Below are 13,376 nucleotides of genomic sequence, written 5' to 3'. Positions count from 1 at the left end.
GCAGCAATGTTTCCTCATAAGGACTCCATGCAACTTACAACGGAAGCATCCTTAACATCAAGTTTTATTTATTTGTATATGACCAATTAAGACTATAATTAACAAACAACTAATCAGAAATATGTGTAACCATTCTCCTAAACCAGGGTCCCCAACCTTCTTGAGCCTGTGGGCACACTGCATGCTGGGTGCAGCCACATAATGGCTGCCACAGAAGGTGGAGCCAGCCACAAAGTGGCTACCACAGCTTATCTTCAGACACACAGCCAAGATCCTTGTGCAATGGTGGCAACTGCTGCCAAAGGAATGTTTTCAAAAATCCGCACAGCCAATCAAATCACTAACGGACAGTCAGAAGCTTTATTTGGAAAAGCCCCACATGGCTCTACCCAGTTTATAAACACATAGTGGGTGCCAGAAAAGGTGTCAGTGGGCTCTGTGATGTCCTTGGGAATCTCATTGAGGACTGCTCTCTTAAACAAATGGGCTTCATATACAAATTAGATACTATTTTATGCAGAGAAAGATCAAATTAGACAGAAGTCTCAAGAGTAACATGTTTTATTTGTAAGCTTCGGAAATGATCAAATAAAATGACTATTTCAGCCACTTTCCCTTTTTGTCACAGTTGTATATCAGGAAGATAATATGAATTAGAAGTAAATCCAATAACTAATGCGTATCTTAAATTAATAATCGCCTTGTGCAGTATGCATTAACTGCCGTAGATTCTTAGGAGCACACCTTCAACCTAGAAAAGATTTTTTAAAAGATGAAACCATACTGTAATAACAGCAATCACAATGAAACAACAGCTAACAATACAGACTCTTCTAAATCATATCCACTCCTTCCCCAAAAGTCAAGCAAAAAGATAAGACTCTGATGCAGGGAGTGCTTGCCTACAGTCTTGAGACATCTCTTGACAATGAAAATTGACAGAGCATTAACTATTTATTTTGTATTTGGCATATCAGTGAGATATAGAACACTACAAATAGTTAATATTTTGTATGTTCAAATTCTGATAAAGTAAATCATTAATACTCCATTTAAAAGTAAACCAATTGTGAAACAAGGAGCAATATTTACTATAAATAATCCTGGTTTTGGCAGGAGGCATACTGTATGGGAACTGTAACATGTGAATATTAAATCAGTTTTAGCAGTCTAGAGATCTGCAGTATCTGCAAGCACTGCCACAAATCAGATGTTTGCAACCACCAAAGCTGGGACGACAACTATCATAGCTGTCTTGCCTCCTTCTCTTATAGTATTTATTTAGATATTTATACCCCATTTTTCTCTCAATAGGAACCCAAGGCAACTTACAACATTTTCTGTTCTGAAATCTTATCCTCCTGACAACCCTGTGATGCTGGTTAGGCTGAGAATGTAATTGGCCTAAGGTCTTCCCATGAGCTTCCAGGCAAGGCAGGATTTGAATTTTGGTCTCTCAGATCCTGAATTTTGGTCTCTCAGAGGTGTCAAACTCATTTGTTATGAGGGCCAGATCTGACAGAAATGTCACTTTGTTGTGCTAGGTCACGTGTAACATAAAATGGAATTCCAGCTACCAAACTTTATAAAAGGACACAGGCAAACCCAATTAATAGCATTTTTTACTCAAAATACAAACATGATTTAAACATTAACACTTAGCATATTTCCTTTATTTCCCTGATGCCCACCCTCCCACTTCCACTGCCCATTACTTATTAGCACTGGGATGGTATACAAGGACTGAATGCACAGCCTCGTCATTGGCAATAAAAGTAATGACCAGTTGCTTGCAGAATGGATAAAAGCCAGTTCCAATCCACAAGCCATATGTCTAAAACCAGTACTCTAAGCAGGGGTGGAATTCTAGCAGGAGCTCATTTGAATATTAGGCCACACACCCCTGATGTAGCCAATCCTCCAAGAGCTTACAGTAGGCCCTGGAATAAGAGCCCTTTACACTCTTGGGAAGATTGGCTACATCAGGGGTGTGTGGCCTAATATGCAAAGGAGCTCCTGCTAGAATTCCACCCCTGACTCTAAGCACTATGCAATGTCATCTAGCAACATAGCAGCTGATAGCAGAAGACAAGACGATCCATCTCAGTAGGAATTTTATTTTACCTCTCTTCTTATCAGCTGTAACCATGGGGAACGACAGCCTTCTTCAGCCATTACATTCACACCAACCACACATATCAGAAATGTGCTGTCGCCACAATGCACCTCATAAACATGTGATCACCATGTGTGAACTAGGCACCACGTGAATTTTCTATCCTTGTACTGCCTTCCCTACACATGAACCAGTTTGCATGTAGGGCTGCAATATCTGCACAGACCTAAAAACTTTGGGTAATGTAGGGAATACCCATGTATGCTGTGGCAGTGAGGAAGGCTGAGATGAGGAGATGAGGAACAGAAGAATATGGAGCAGATGACTCTGATATTGAGGAGGCTCCTGTTAACCTGAAGCAATTTTCACAGATCACACACTACTTGATTAGAAACAGTAATGTAACAAGCAGATTAAGACAATATGGTGTTTTTTGTGCATTTTAAAAAATGTAAATAGAAATTTATACTATTAGACTGGATAGCCAGACCATACACAAAATAGCCTGAAGTGAAAACCACAATTTCCATGGGTTTCCACAGTTAAAGGCAACACATAAAATTTAATATTTTACTAAAACGACGAGTTCTAGGATTTTAGAGGCCCTAGGTCAGAATGCCCCGGCCACCTTCCCTACATGACAGGGATGCAGGAAGACAATGCCAAACCCGCCTCCCCCCCAAACCGGGTAATAAGATGGCACCTGTGTCCCTTGCCCATACATAGGGAGGTGGAAAGACAGTGCCCACCCTCCTTGTCTCCTGGCGGCAGAATACAGAAGCACCTGCCCTTCTCACTTGCTCCATCATGGAAGGAAGCCACCACCCACCATCTTGCCTTCCCCATCACAGTCAGGTGAGGCACAGCTAAGTTGAGGAAGATGGCTGGACCTGATGGAGAGAGAGAAAGAGGAAGCATCTCCCTGCTGGCCACCCATAGGGGCCAGGGTACTTCCCAGGGTAGACCCCAATACTGGGGTAGGCAGGGATAGGCTGAAAGGGCTGGTTGACATTCCTTCTGCACTGGCCCCTTAGGTAACCGCCTAGGCTGCTCCTGTTCACTAATGAAAGTAATGGATCCTGTGACGGAACCAGTCCGATTCTGCCTTCAGACCTGGTCCCGTCAACTCCCTTTTGAGTTGCCAACCCCTGGAGGGAGCTTATCCTCTTCCCACCACTAGGGCACGCTGCCACCACCTGTTCAATTCAGGGGGTTCTGACCGAGAGGAACAGGACTCCCAATCCCCCTTGCCAGTTCTGAGGCCTGGCCTCAAGGTCCTCTGCCCACCCAGCACCTGGTTATGACAGAGACAAAAGTCCTTCTTTGGAAGTCCCCTGGAGGACTGGCACCCTTGCCAACTGTATGCATTCCCCCATTCCTGGACTCCCCTCTTGCAGTAGCATGGTCTAAGGCGGTTGGGGAACCTATGTGGTACAGAGGGACTACCTTTTTAAACAGACAAAAATTTTATTTAAAATTTATAACTATATACAGGCATTTTTAAATACAGGGTGAACAGAAGTAATAAATGAAAGTAGGGATAAACGCTCCTTTCCCTAATATATAACTGGCCCTGACCATACCATCCAGAACCAACTCACCAGTCACCAAGACTCAAATCAAACTCAACTGACTGTCAGCTTCCCCTGACAACTTTTAACTGCCTGTTTCCCTCCAAAAACCTCTACTATAAAACCCAGTTCCCGCCCAGCAACTGGCTTTCCTGCTTGCAGCATTCTGGGAGACCAGCCTGACAGACTTCCTGTCACTCTAGGAGGCCTCCTCAGAATTGCTGTTCCCAGACAGGAGGGGAGGGGGAAGGAGGAAGAGACTAGGCCCAAAGCCTGTCTAGAGTTTGAGAGACTCCTCCAACCACTCCCAGACAAACATAGGCCCAAAATGGTGTTTTTCCACAGATCCTAAGAAAAGGCAAATCACAAGAGTATTATGTTTATACTCACCATCTTAAGACAACTACGAACACTCTCTCTCTGCTTTTCTCCTTTCATATTCTCTAATATCATCATTATGTTGTTTTAAGAGCTGAAATTTAACACATGTAGTTTTAAAGCATGAGTCATACCTGGTCAACATTTAAAGACAGGACAGTCAACATTTAAAAGTTAATCTCTATTTATTCACTAGAATATTGTAGCTTGAGGGTGTGATGAATTGTATTTTAAAAAAGCTTCAGAGTGCTGTAAAAACAGAGTAAAGGTATGTGAAGGGTTAACTCTTCACAGAGCCAGAGAACCTTGAGTGACAGGCTGTTCAGAGCAATCTGGTTGGTCAACATCGGCTGAGCAGACACAGTCTTGAGAGAGTTGGATGCTGAGAAGAGTGAGTCAAATTTGTACCTTGACTGGAGAAAGTCAGAATTCTGCCTTGACAGAGAGTTCAATTTCAGTCTTAGCTGAGAGCAGTTTAACATAGACAGGAAAACAGGGGAAAGTGGCTAGGAGGTTTGGGAAGTGTACAGAGACTTCCAATCACGCCAAGGGAAAGGGAAAGATCTAGGGAGAGAAGATTCTCTACCCAGTTGAACAGGGAAAATAGCTCTGAAGAGTACAGAGATCCATGTCTGGTGTGAATAAAAACTGCTCAGAGAGAAATGAAGAGTCAGTCAAAAACTGGTATTTCAAGAGAAGGGGTTTAGGGACTGAAAAAGGTGTACCAACAATCTGGGAAACCAAAGCAGAGGAATACTAAGAAAGCATGTGTGGTAGAAGGTTTGGGAAAATCCAAGAACAAAAGCATCTCAATATAAAGTTTAAAGAAATGGTAAAAAAGCTTATTAAACTCTCATTAGCCTGTACATAAGAACTAAAGTCTGTGCAAATTCTCAGTATTTTCAGCCCCTGATTTCACCTGATCTTTTCTCTTTAATGTTAAATAAACCTGTTACTTTTGAATTCTAAAAAGTGTCACAAATGCCATTTTCTGTCATTTAAGTTAAAGGGAGACCCTAACCCTTCCCTCAGGTCCTGGGCTGAGAAAAAGTTTAAAATAGTAGATGAAGCTGCCACGTTATTAGATGAGATAGAAGGGGACTTGAGAAGATTTCTTTTCCCACCCACCCCATCAAGAAAAATAAAGTTTAGGGCACCTCAGAGAAAAATGAGCCATCTAAAACCAACCCTGCAAGGCAGAGTACTCCTGAGCCAAATAGAAAGGAAGGGATAATATGTTTTAATTGCCAGGAAGAGGCATACATGAAAGCTCAATGTCCAAAGCTGGATAAAGGAAAACAACAAACTTCAGCCAAGACTTTCAAAATAGTTAAAAGGACAAAAGCAAACAGACCCTGTGCCATCAAGCCCTGTACCAAAAGAAGCCCAAACAGAGAGACCAGGTTGGCTTACAAGTTTGGAAGATGCAGGAAGATTTAAACAGATAATATTTGGAGTCTGTAGACATAAATAATGAACTCATAGGCTGGATAAATAAATGGGCAAAAGTCACCTTAGTAAAGCCTTAGTAAATGAAGAATGATATTTACCAGGAAGAACATACAGAATTAAGGGAATCAGTGGCCCGGAGCTTGAGGTAAGCTTGGCAGAACTCCCATGAAATATAACAACTTCCAGGGCAAAACGATCATGGGAGTGTGGGGAGCACTGGGCATTCCAGTTTTATTAGGGAATGACACTGGACTCACAAGCTAATGTAGTGACCAGGAATAGATCCCAGAGTAGGGCTGCCTGATCCAACTCAAGAAATATCTAGGGACTTTTGGTGTGGAGCCAGGAGACTTTGGGAGTGAAGCCGGCAGCAAGGGTGTGACAAGCACGACTGAATTCTGAAGGGAGTTCTAGCAATCACATTTAAAGGGACAGCACACCTATTAAATGTCTTCCCTCCATTTGGAATAATGACGGATAGGGGCACCTTCTTTGGGGGCTCATAGAATTGGATCCCCCTGGTTTTGAAAATTGGAGGAGAAGCACTGGATACTATGCTGAAAATTTTGTACCTCTACCTCAAAAAACAGCTCCCCCAGAGCCTCAAACAGATCAATTCTCCATTACACCCTATTGGTCCCCCTAGAGTATAACAGAGTGCCCAGCAGTCATTTCCCTTCCTTCACCCCTTTCTGATGTGGGGGGAGGGTCTCCAAATCACAGGATTCCCTGTTCCCAACTGGAGATTGGTAACCCTATAGCAGAGTCAGGCTTCAGGGCAGCAGATTAGGCCTGAACCAGAAGTGGTTGCTATGGAAACCAATTATAGCAACTCTGCAGTGATATTACAAGCAGAGCCCAGTGAGAGGAATTTGAACAGTTTGTTGCAAAATATACATACTGCACAATTTCTCACCGAACAAAACCAAGATTAAACTTTTCAGGAAGCAACCACTGAACATCCCTGGCAGTTTAAGATCCTAGACCAGAGACCATTTAGAGTGCCTATGAGGCAAAAATGTGCTATTATCTGGGAGAAGCACAAACAGCTTGTGATACCCAGAAAATACAGATTGCAGCTTTTACAGCTGGTTCTTGAGATACCTACATCTGGACATCTAGGGATCAGCAAGACCAGAGATAGGCTGCAAGCAAGATTCTATTGGCCCAGTATGGGAAAAGCCATCCGGGCATTTTGCAAGTCTTGCCAGGCATATCAGCTAGTGAGCAAGGCACATGACAAAACAAAGAGACTCTTACAACTGCTTGTGACAGGGGCATTCTCCAAAATCAGAGTGGGCATTATGGGCCCAATCTCCTGAGCAACTAGGCAGAGGAATAAATATATCTTGAACATTGTGAACAATGCTACAAAGTTTCCAGAAGCTATACTTTTAAAGGACATCAAACTGAAAACCATAGCTGAAGCTTTGCTGGCAGTGTTCACCAGGCTAGGTTTTCTGCAAGACATGGTCACTGATTTGGGAATCACCTTCATGTCCCAGTTAATGAAGGAACTGTTGCAGGCTTGTGGGATCAAGCACCTCACCACTGCTGCTTAGCACCCACAAGTCGATAGTCTAAATGAGAGGTTCAATAGCACCTTGAACCACCTGCTGAAAACCTATGCAGTATTTTTATTTATTTTTTATTTTATTTTTTATTCGATTTATATCCCGCCCTACCCCACCGAGGCGGGCTCAGTAAACTATCCTAACAACTGGGATCAGCAGCTGCAACACCTACTGTTTGGATATCATGAAGTGCCACAAAGTGCTTTAACCAAGAGACTGAATTCAAGTGAACATTTCCAAATGCCCCTTTCTTCCAAAGCTGCTGTTAAGCTTCATTACAGCTATCCAACCAGTGAAGGTTCTTGCCAGTTACCATCTTTCCTTAACTGGCTAAGGCAAATTATCTTTAGATAGCTAATGTCAGTCCAATGGAATCAAAGCAATACATTTGGCAGTGGCAGGGCTTTCCTAATGTCTTTGCAGCTGGACCTATACAATCATTATTTAAAATCATTATCAATGTCTTTTGGCTTCTGGTTTCAAATGCTGCAGCAAAAACAAGAAAATTAACTTCAGAATCTCATAACATGTTTCTAGTCTCATAAATACATATGTGCAAGCTGCATTATAGAAATGGGGCTGTGAGTGCTCAGAGATTCAGGATTGGAGAAACCACTGACCTAAGAATACTATATCACATTTCCTTAATTGAGGAAAGTAACTAAATAAGCAATAGTCATTTCTGAAACACTGTTAATAAATAAATTATTTAAATTATTCTTACCAGAACCCATATAGCTATTGTGGAACCAACAGTTACACCAACTTTCAGCCAGTCAGGATTTCTTGAATCATCCTTCCTTGCTGTGAATGCAGAACGAGACAATGCTAGAATAAAGGAGCACACAAATGTGTTAAAGTGAGGAAATGGTTTGCTTGAATCTCAGGATTACTATCCTTGGAATTGATTAGGAATCACTAGTGAAAAGTGAGTTCTCATGAAATACTGGGAATCATTAAAAGGCAAGGGGGAAAACCTGCAGAAATTTAACATAGCAAGTTAATATGATAATTCTGAATAGCCATAGCAATTGCTATATGAATTGGTACTTTGTAAAAGCATTGCTCACCATAGGAAAAACTCTCTTGTGTTAAGAATCAACTGAATTAATTGTATGTACTAAGACTTTTTAAAGGGGATTTTATTTTTTTAACAGTTTTTGAGAGGGGAGGGACAGAGGAAACAGAAAGGAGTGCCTCATTTAGTGGGAAGCAAGACAACAAATGCCATATTTGCCGTATTCAAAAATAGTATGTTCCACCCACTCTCTAATCCAGCCAGTTTATCCTGACTTTTATTATACTTGCCTGTTGAGATAATCTGTTATGAGCCACAGTAACAATAAAGGCTGTTTTGAAAACCAATCTGATATTAAGGTGTTAATTACATTCAGTATCAAGGCTTTAAAAAAAGGAGAGAGAAACATTTTATTCATTTAAAATATTTATAATACTTAGGGTCATTTTGCATTTATAGTATGTAAACACAGACAGTTTGTTTAGGGAACAGATAACTTCAGTTTTCCTAGAACCTAAAATGAAAGATAAATGGAAGTATGACTCTTGCCATCAAGGGTCAAAGGAACACAGTATCGACTGGGTGGGATGGTCTCAAAAGAAAACAGGAGGCAAGATCCAGGCATGGGGAAAGAAGAAGAGAAAGCTGTATAGTTGTCTTTTTCCGCCCTATCATTAGAAATCCCTCTTTTTAAAAAATAGAAGCAGCAGCAAATCAATCAAAATGGGAAAAGCCTATGTTCTGCTATTAATCCATGACTGTTTCCAAAATTTTGTTCAAGGTCCAGATCACAAAAGGGTATTAATATGAGAAAAAAAGCATATCAGTATATGTAACAGCACAAATCAGCAGTGGAATTCTAGCAGGAGCTTCTTTGTATATTAGGCCACACACCCCTGATGTAGCCAATCCTCCAAGAGCTTGCAAGGCTCTTTTTTGTAAGCTCTTGAAAGATTGGGCCACATCCCCTGATGTAGCCAATCTGCAAAGGAGCTCCTGCTAGAATTCCCCTCCTGGACTAATACATTCAGCAAGAAGCATCAATGATCTCTTTTCCCAGAGAATGTTAAGCAGTGTGCCAGACCAGGAAATTGGGGCGGGGGGGGGGGAGAGCTATATACATAAGCTATACGACTGGTCTGCCATAGTCAATACTGTTCCAACTAGCAACAAATTTCACAGTTGGAGATCTTGAACATCACCCAATTCTTTTAACTGAAGATGCCAGGAATACTTTGTTCCTGCATCCCAACTATCAGGATGAAAATTCATGGAAGTTTTACATGTGCTTTGCCTTTCTCCCAAAGTAGCATGCAAAGGCTCTCAAGCAGTCTCCTATCCCAGAAGTAACCATAGCCACTCTGAACGGTTTAATCTCCGCGCACCATATCCTGTATCTTCAGACCATACTCCTGGCTGGAAAACCTGCAGGCGAAAACCACTATCCATGAAGGCCCTTTCAACTGCTATCACAACATTCTGCGCTCAGTCAAGAGCAAAGCTTCCTCGCCAATATCCCGCCTACAGCCTGCTGCACCACAACCATCGGCTCCGTAATCACAGCGGGATCAACAAAAGAAACGGGCCGCTGCTGTGGCAGAAAATGAAGACCGAATCTGAAGGTCACGTGCAAGAGAGCCGTATAAAAACCTCACACGCAACGCTAGAAAGAGAAGAAAGGTTGCACGGGGTGGTAACCCTTTTCTTTTCTAGTCAGGTTAAGGTATGAAGGCGGCACAGCTCACTTACTGGGGGTTGGGGTCCCCGAAAGCCGGAGAAACCTCTGCAAAGCTTGCAAGGGCGCCGCCATGTCGGTTTCCTCTCTCCGTATAGGAAATTTCCATGGCGCGACCAATCAAATAGCTTTAGGGGCGGGAACGGAAGAGAGACGAGTAATACCTATCAGCAATCCGGCAGCAGGCACTACTAAATTATTAGTCCCGAAAGTTTACAGCCTTAAAATCAGTTTGAAATCCGTAAAGTGTTTTTTTTTTACTGTTTTTGTAGATGCTTACAGTATACAGCGTTGAAATTGATTTTAAGCTCCTCCTCCCTGAAATTGTGGTACTAGAATGTTCACAAATCTGCACAGTATAGGACTACCAGATGTCTTTTTACAGCACCTTTTTTTTCAGGCTGTTTTTAAAAACTGATGAAACGTCCTTTTTGGATTGGAAGGTTAGGAAACTTTCTAGTAAGCAATTATCACAGTTTAAATAGTAGGGGTATTTAAAATTAGATTTGTCAGTGATCACTTGTTTGAAATAGTCAGGAAATAAAGCCTATTTTTTTGCTTTCCAAAATATGGCCCACAGCACAGGTACTCAGAACTGATTATTCTCTGGATTGATCTTGTTTTAAAGAAGCTTCACTTTGCAATGCCCACCCTGGGGTGAATATAAATGTATCTGTCCAATGTGTGTAGGTGTACTCCATGCATTGGATGAAGTGAGTTTATACTGGAATAAGTTTTGTTAAAGTACCATTGCTGTTTTATTTTTCATAAATGTAAGTTGCTGACTCTTCATTACTGCAACTATAACTGTATTAATGAAGCCCAAACTTAATGGGAATTTGCTACTATTAAAAGCATTGTAAAGATCTGTACAGCACATTTATTCCAGTTTATGTAAATGACTGTTTTGCAAGTAATTGTGCAAAATAAAATAAAAAAGGTGCAACAGAAAAAACAGTTGCTTTATTCAGATATACTTTCCCCACACATTTCACTCATGCTTCTTCAGAGATGGTGATGGGGGGTATACTTCTCTCAAGCAGTTCTCGCAGCAAATTCTGTTGCAGTGGGAACTGCTCCCCCCCGTTCTTGTTTTTCTTTTCTTTCGCCCCGTTCTTTTTTTTGGCTCCATCTTTGTTGCTGCTGCCTTCTCCTGCATTCAAAGTAACTACAAATAAGTAAAATCAAAGAAAGTACAGCAGAGGACTCTTTGCAAAACTAGAGTGTCAAAATGTGATGTCAAAAATAGATCCCCTTAGTTTAGGAGTCATGACAACAAAGGTATACATATGCACCAAACATTTCAGTCTTTCTCACGTTTGATTTCTTAACTAATTTTCAATTAAAGACCAAGGACATACACTTGGCATAGCAGGGCTTTTTGAGCAGGAACGCAGTTCCAGCTGGCTTGGCATCAGAGGGTGTGGCCTAATATGCAAATGAGTTCCTGCTGGGCCTTTTCTTCCAAAAACGCCCTATTAGTTTGATCAGGATTATATACTGCATTCTTTGAAAGCCACCTTCTGTCTTCAAACCAATTAACTATTGCATCATAATGATAGCACACTAGACCATGGGCTGGAGCTGAATAAAGTACCTCCACCTTGCAGGAATGTGACCTAAAACCTGGTTCTCTCAGCAAGCTGTGGCAAATTGTGAAAGTGGAGCAAGCACAAGGAACAAATTGGAGGTGTGAAATCCCAATATGACACTGTATTTTTCACTAAGGGTGGAAGAAAAAAGAAAAATCAGTGGAAATACATCCTAATAGGGTCATATGCTTGGGGATGTACAAAAAGGAATGATAGGATTGCTCATTGGAAACAATGGGAGACTTGAAGGCCCACTGGAAATAATGGGAGCCAGGAATGCTAATTGACTTGCACGGGCTCTATTTAAATATATTACAGCACAAGACGAGTGAAGAAAATGCAAAACAGATTTTCCATTAAGGTCTCTGGACCCAGACAGACTACTCTGGGCCTGGGATGATGGCCTCCAGAGAGAAATGACAATTCCTGGAGTTAGGAGATGTGTTCTGGGACTGGAATGATAGCCCCTGGAGTAGCAGAAGTATTTTGGAACTGGAATAACAGTCCTGGGGGGGGGGGGGGTAACAGAAGTGCCCTGGGACTGGAATGATAGGCCCCAGAGTAGAATGACAGTTCCGGGGGATAGCAGGAGTGTTCTATGACTGGAATGACAGCCCTCAGATTGGAATATCATCAGTCCCTGAGGATAGAAGTGTTCTGGGACTAGAATGGCAACCCTCAGATTGGAATGTCAGTCCCTGGGGGTAGCAGAAGTGTTCTGGGACTGGAATGACAGGCCCCAGAGTGGAATGAGAGTTCCTGGGGGTAGTAGAAAAGTTCTGGGACTGGAATGACAGACTTTGTAGACTGCTGACTGACCTCTGCCTTCTCTCTTTCCACACACATATACTTGTTAGCTCCATCCATACACTCTCAGTCACCAAGCAATCATCTCACTCACCCCACCCCTTGTTCTTCTGCAATTTACCAAAGATTTAAAGAGCTGCACTCTTAAAGTTTTATATCTTTACACCAATGGACCTTCAAGCCTCTCCTATTGTTTCTAATAGGAAATCTTGTCATTCCTTTTAGTACATCCTGTGAGTCTGCCTTGGGAAATAAAAAAAAACAGTAGTCCCCTGTGCAAGCCCCAGTCATTTCCAACTCTGAGGTGATGTAGCATCACGACATTTTCATGGCAGACTTTTTACGGGGTGGACCCCCCCCCGCAACATTGCCTCCTGTGATGTATTTAAAAATATTTATAAACCTGCCTTTCTCCCAATAAGTATACTGTATTTGGCTATTTAAAATTTATCAAAGTTTTATTGAGCTATGATTCACTCCAGAGAGACAGTCATTTGCAGCAAGAACAAGCAGGAGTCTTGTGGCACCTTGACTAGGCTTTTGCTCTGTCATATGCTTTATGGACTTTCTGAGCCCATTTCTCGCATCTGCTGAAGTGGATTCTGAAAGTTTAGAATAAAAATGCATTATCTCTAATCCTATTGTATTGTTTTCAAACATGCTATCCCATCGATTACATTTACTGTACTCACTCTGTGTAAATTCGCCTCCAGCCCAAGTGAGAAAGGCGGAATATAAATAATGTAAATTAAAGGCAACTAATTATCCTGTAATAGCCAAGTTGCACCTTTAAAACCAACTAAGTTTTACTCAGAATGTAAGCTTCGGTATGCTCTAAACAGGCTTCATCAGACAAAATTGGAATGGCAAGCAGCAGTTCTTAATATAAATGAACAGTGAGTTGGTATGTAGAATCATGGGAATGTTTTTGTTGTTGTTGTCGCACAGTCGAGTCCGACTCTTTGCGAATATTTTTAGGGCTCTTTGGGAATGTTTTTAGCAGATTAAAATATTTTAGCAGATTTTAATCTGCTAAAAACATTCCCATGATTCTACATACCAACTCACTGCCCACTTATATTAAGAACTGCTGCCTGCCATTCCAATTTTGTCTGATGAAGTCTGCTTACAGC

At 41.6% G+C, this 13,376-nt stretch overlaps 1 protein-coding gene across 2 annotated transcripts; it reads right to left on the bottom strand.

The window, feature by feature from the left end:
* Positions 1-545: 545 nt before the first annotated feature.
* Positions 546-9,960, bottom strand: LOC132577180 (NADH dehydrogenase [ubiquinone] 1 subunit C1, mitochondrial-like). 2 transcript variants are annotated; one of them, XM_060246740.1, is made up of 4 exons: positions 9,859-9,960; positions 7,816-7,919; positions 4,074-4,159; positions 546-751 (listed from the first exon to the last, which is right to left on the bottom strand). In XM_060246740.1, exons 1-3 carry the CDS (start codon positions 9,917-9,919, stop codon positions 4,091-4,093), a joined length of 234 nt encoding a protein of 77 aa, XP_060102723.1. In that variant the 5' UTR covers positions 9,920-9,960; the 3' UTR covers positions 546-751; positions 4,074-4,090. The 2 variants fall into 2 exon arrangements, with proteins under 2 accessions (XP_060102723.1, XP_060102722.1); XM_060246739.1 differs by having other exon boundaries at positions 4,078-4,159.
* Between the last annotated feature and the right edge of the window lie 3,416 nt (positions 9,961-13,376).

Source organism: Heteronotia binoei, chromosome 9 (genome assembly GCF_032191835.1).
Source record: "Heteronotia binoei isolate CCM8104 ecotype False Entrance Well chromosome 9, APGP_CSIRO_Hbin_v1, whole genome shotgun sequence".
NCBI lineage: Eukaryota > Metazoa > Chordata > Lepidosauria > Squamata > Gekkonidae > Heteronotia > Heteronotia binoei.
The sequence above is the reverse complement of the archived record's forward strand: the minus strand, read 5'-3'. Positions and strand labels throughout refer to the sequence as shown.

Excerpts from the sequence above, each read along its gene's own strand:
- LOC132577180 (XM_060246740.1), bottom strand. The coding sequence starts at position 9,919 with ATGGCGGCGCCCTTGCAAGCTTTGCAGAGGTTTCTCCGGCTTTCGGGG. Across the intron at positions 7,920-9,858 it reads TTCGGGGACCCCAACCCCCA|CATTGTCTCGTTCTGCATTC; the intron begins GTAAGTGAGCTG and ends CCTTTATTCTAG. Across the intron at positions 4,160-7,815 it reads CAATAGCTATATGGGTTCTG|CTCTTAAAACAACATAATGA; the intron begins GTAAGAATAATT and ends GTTAAATTTCAG.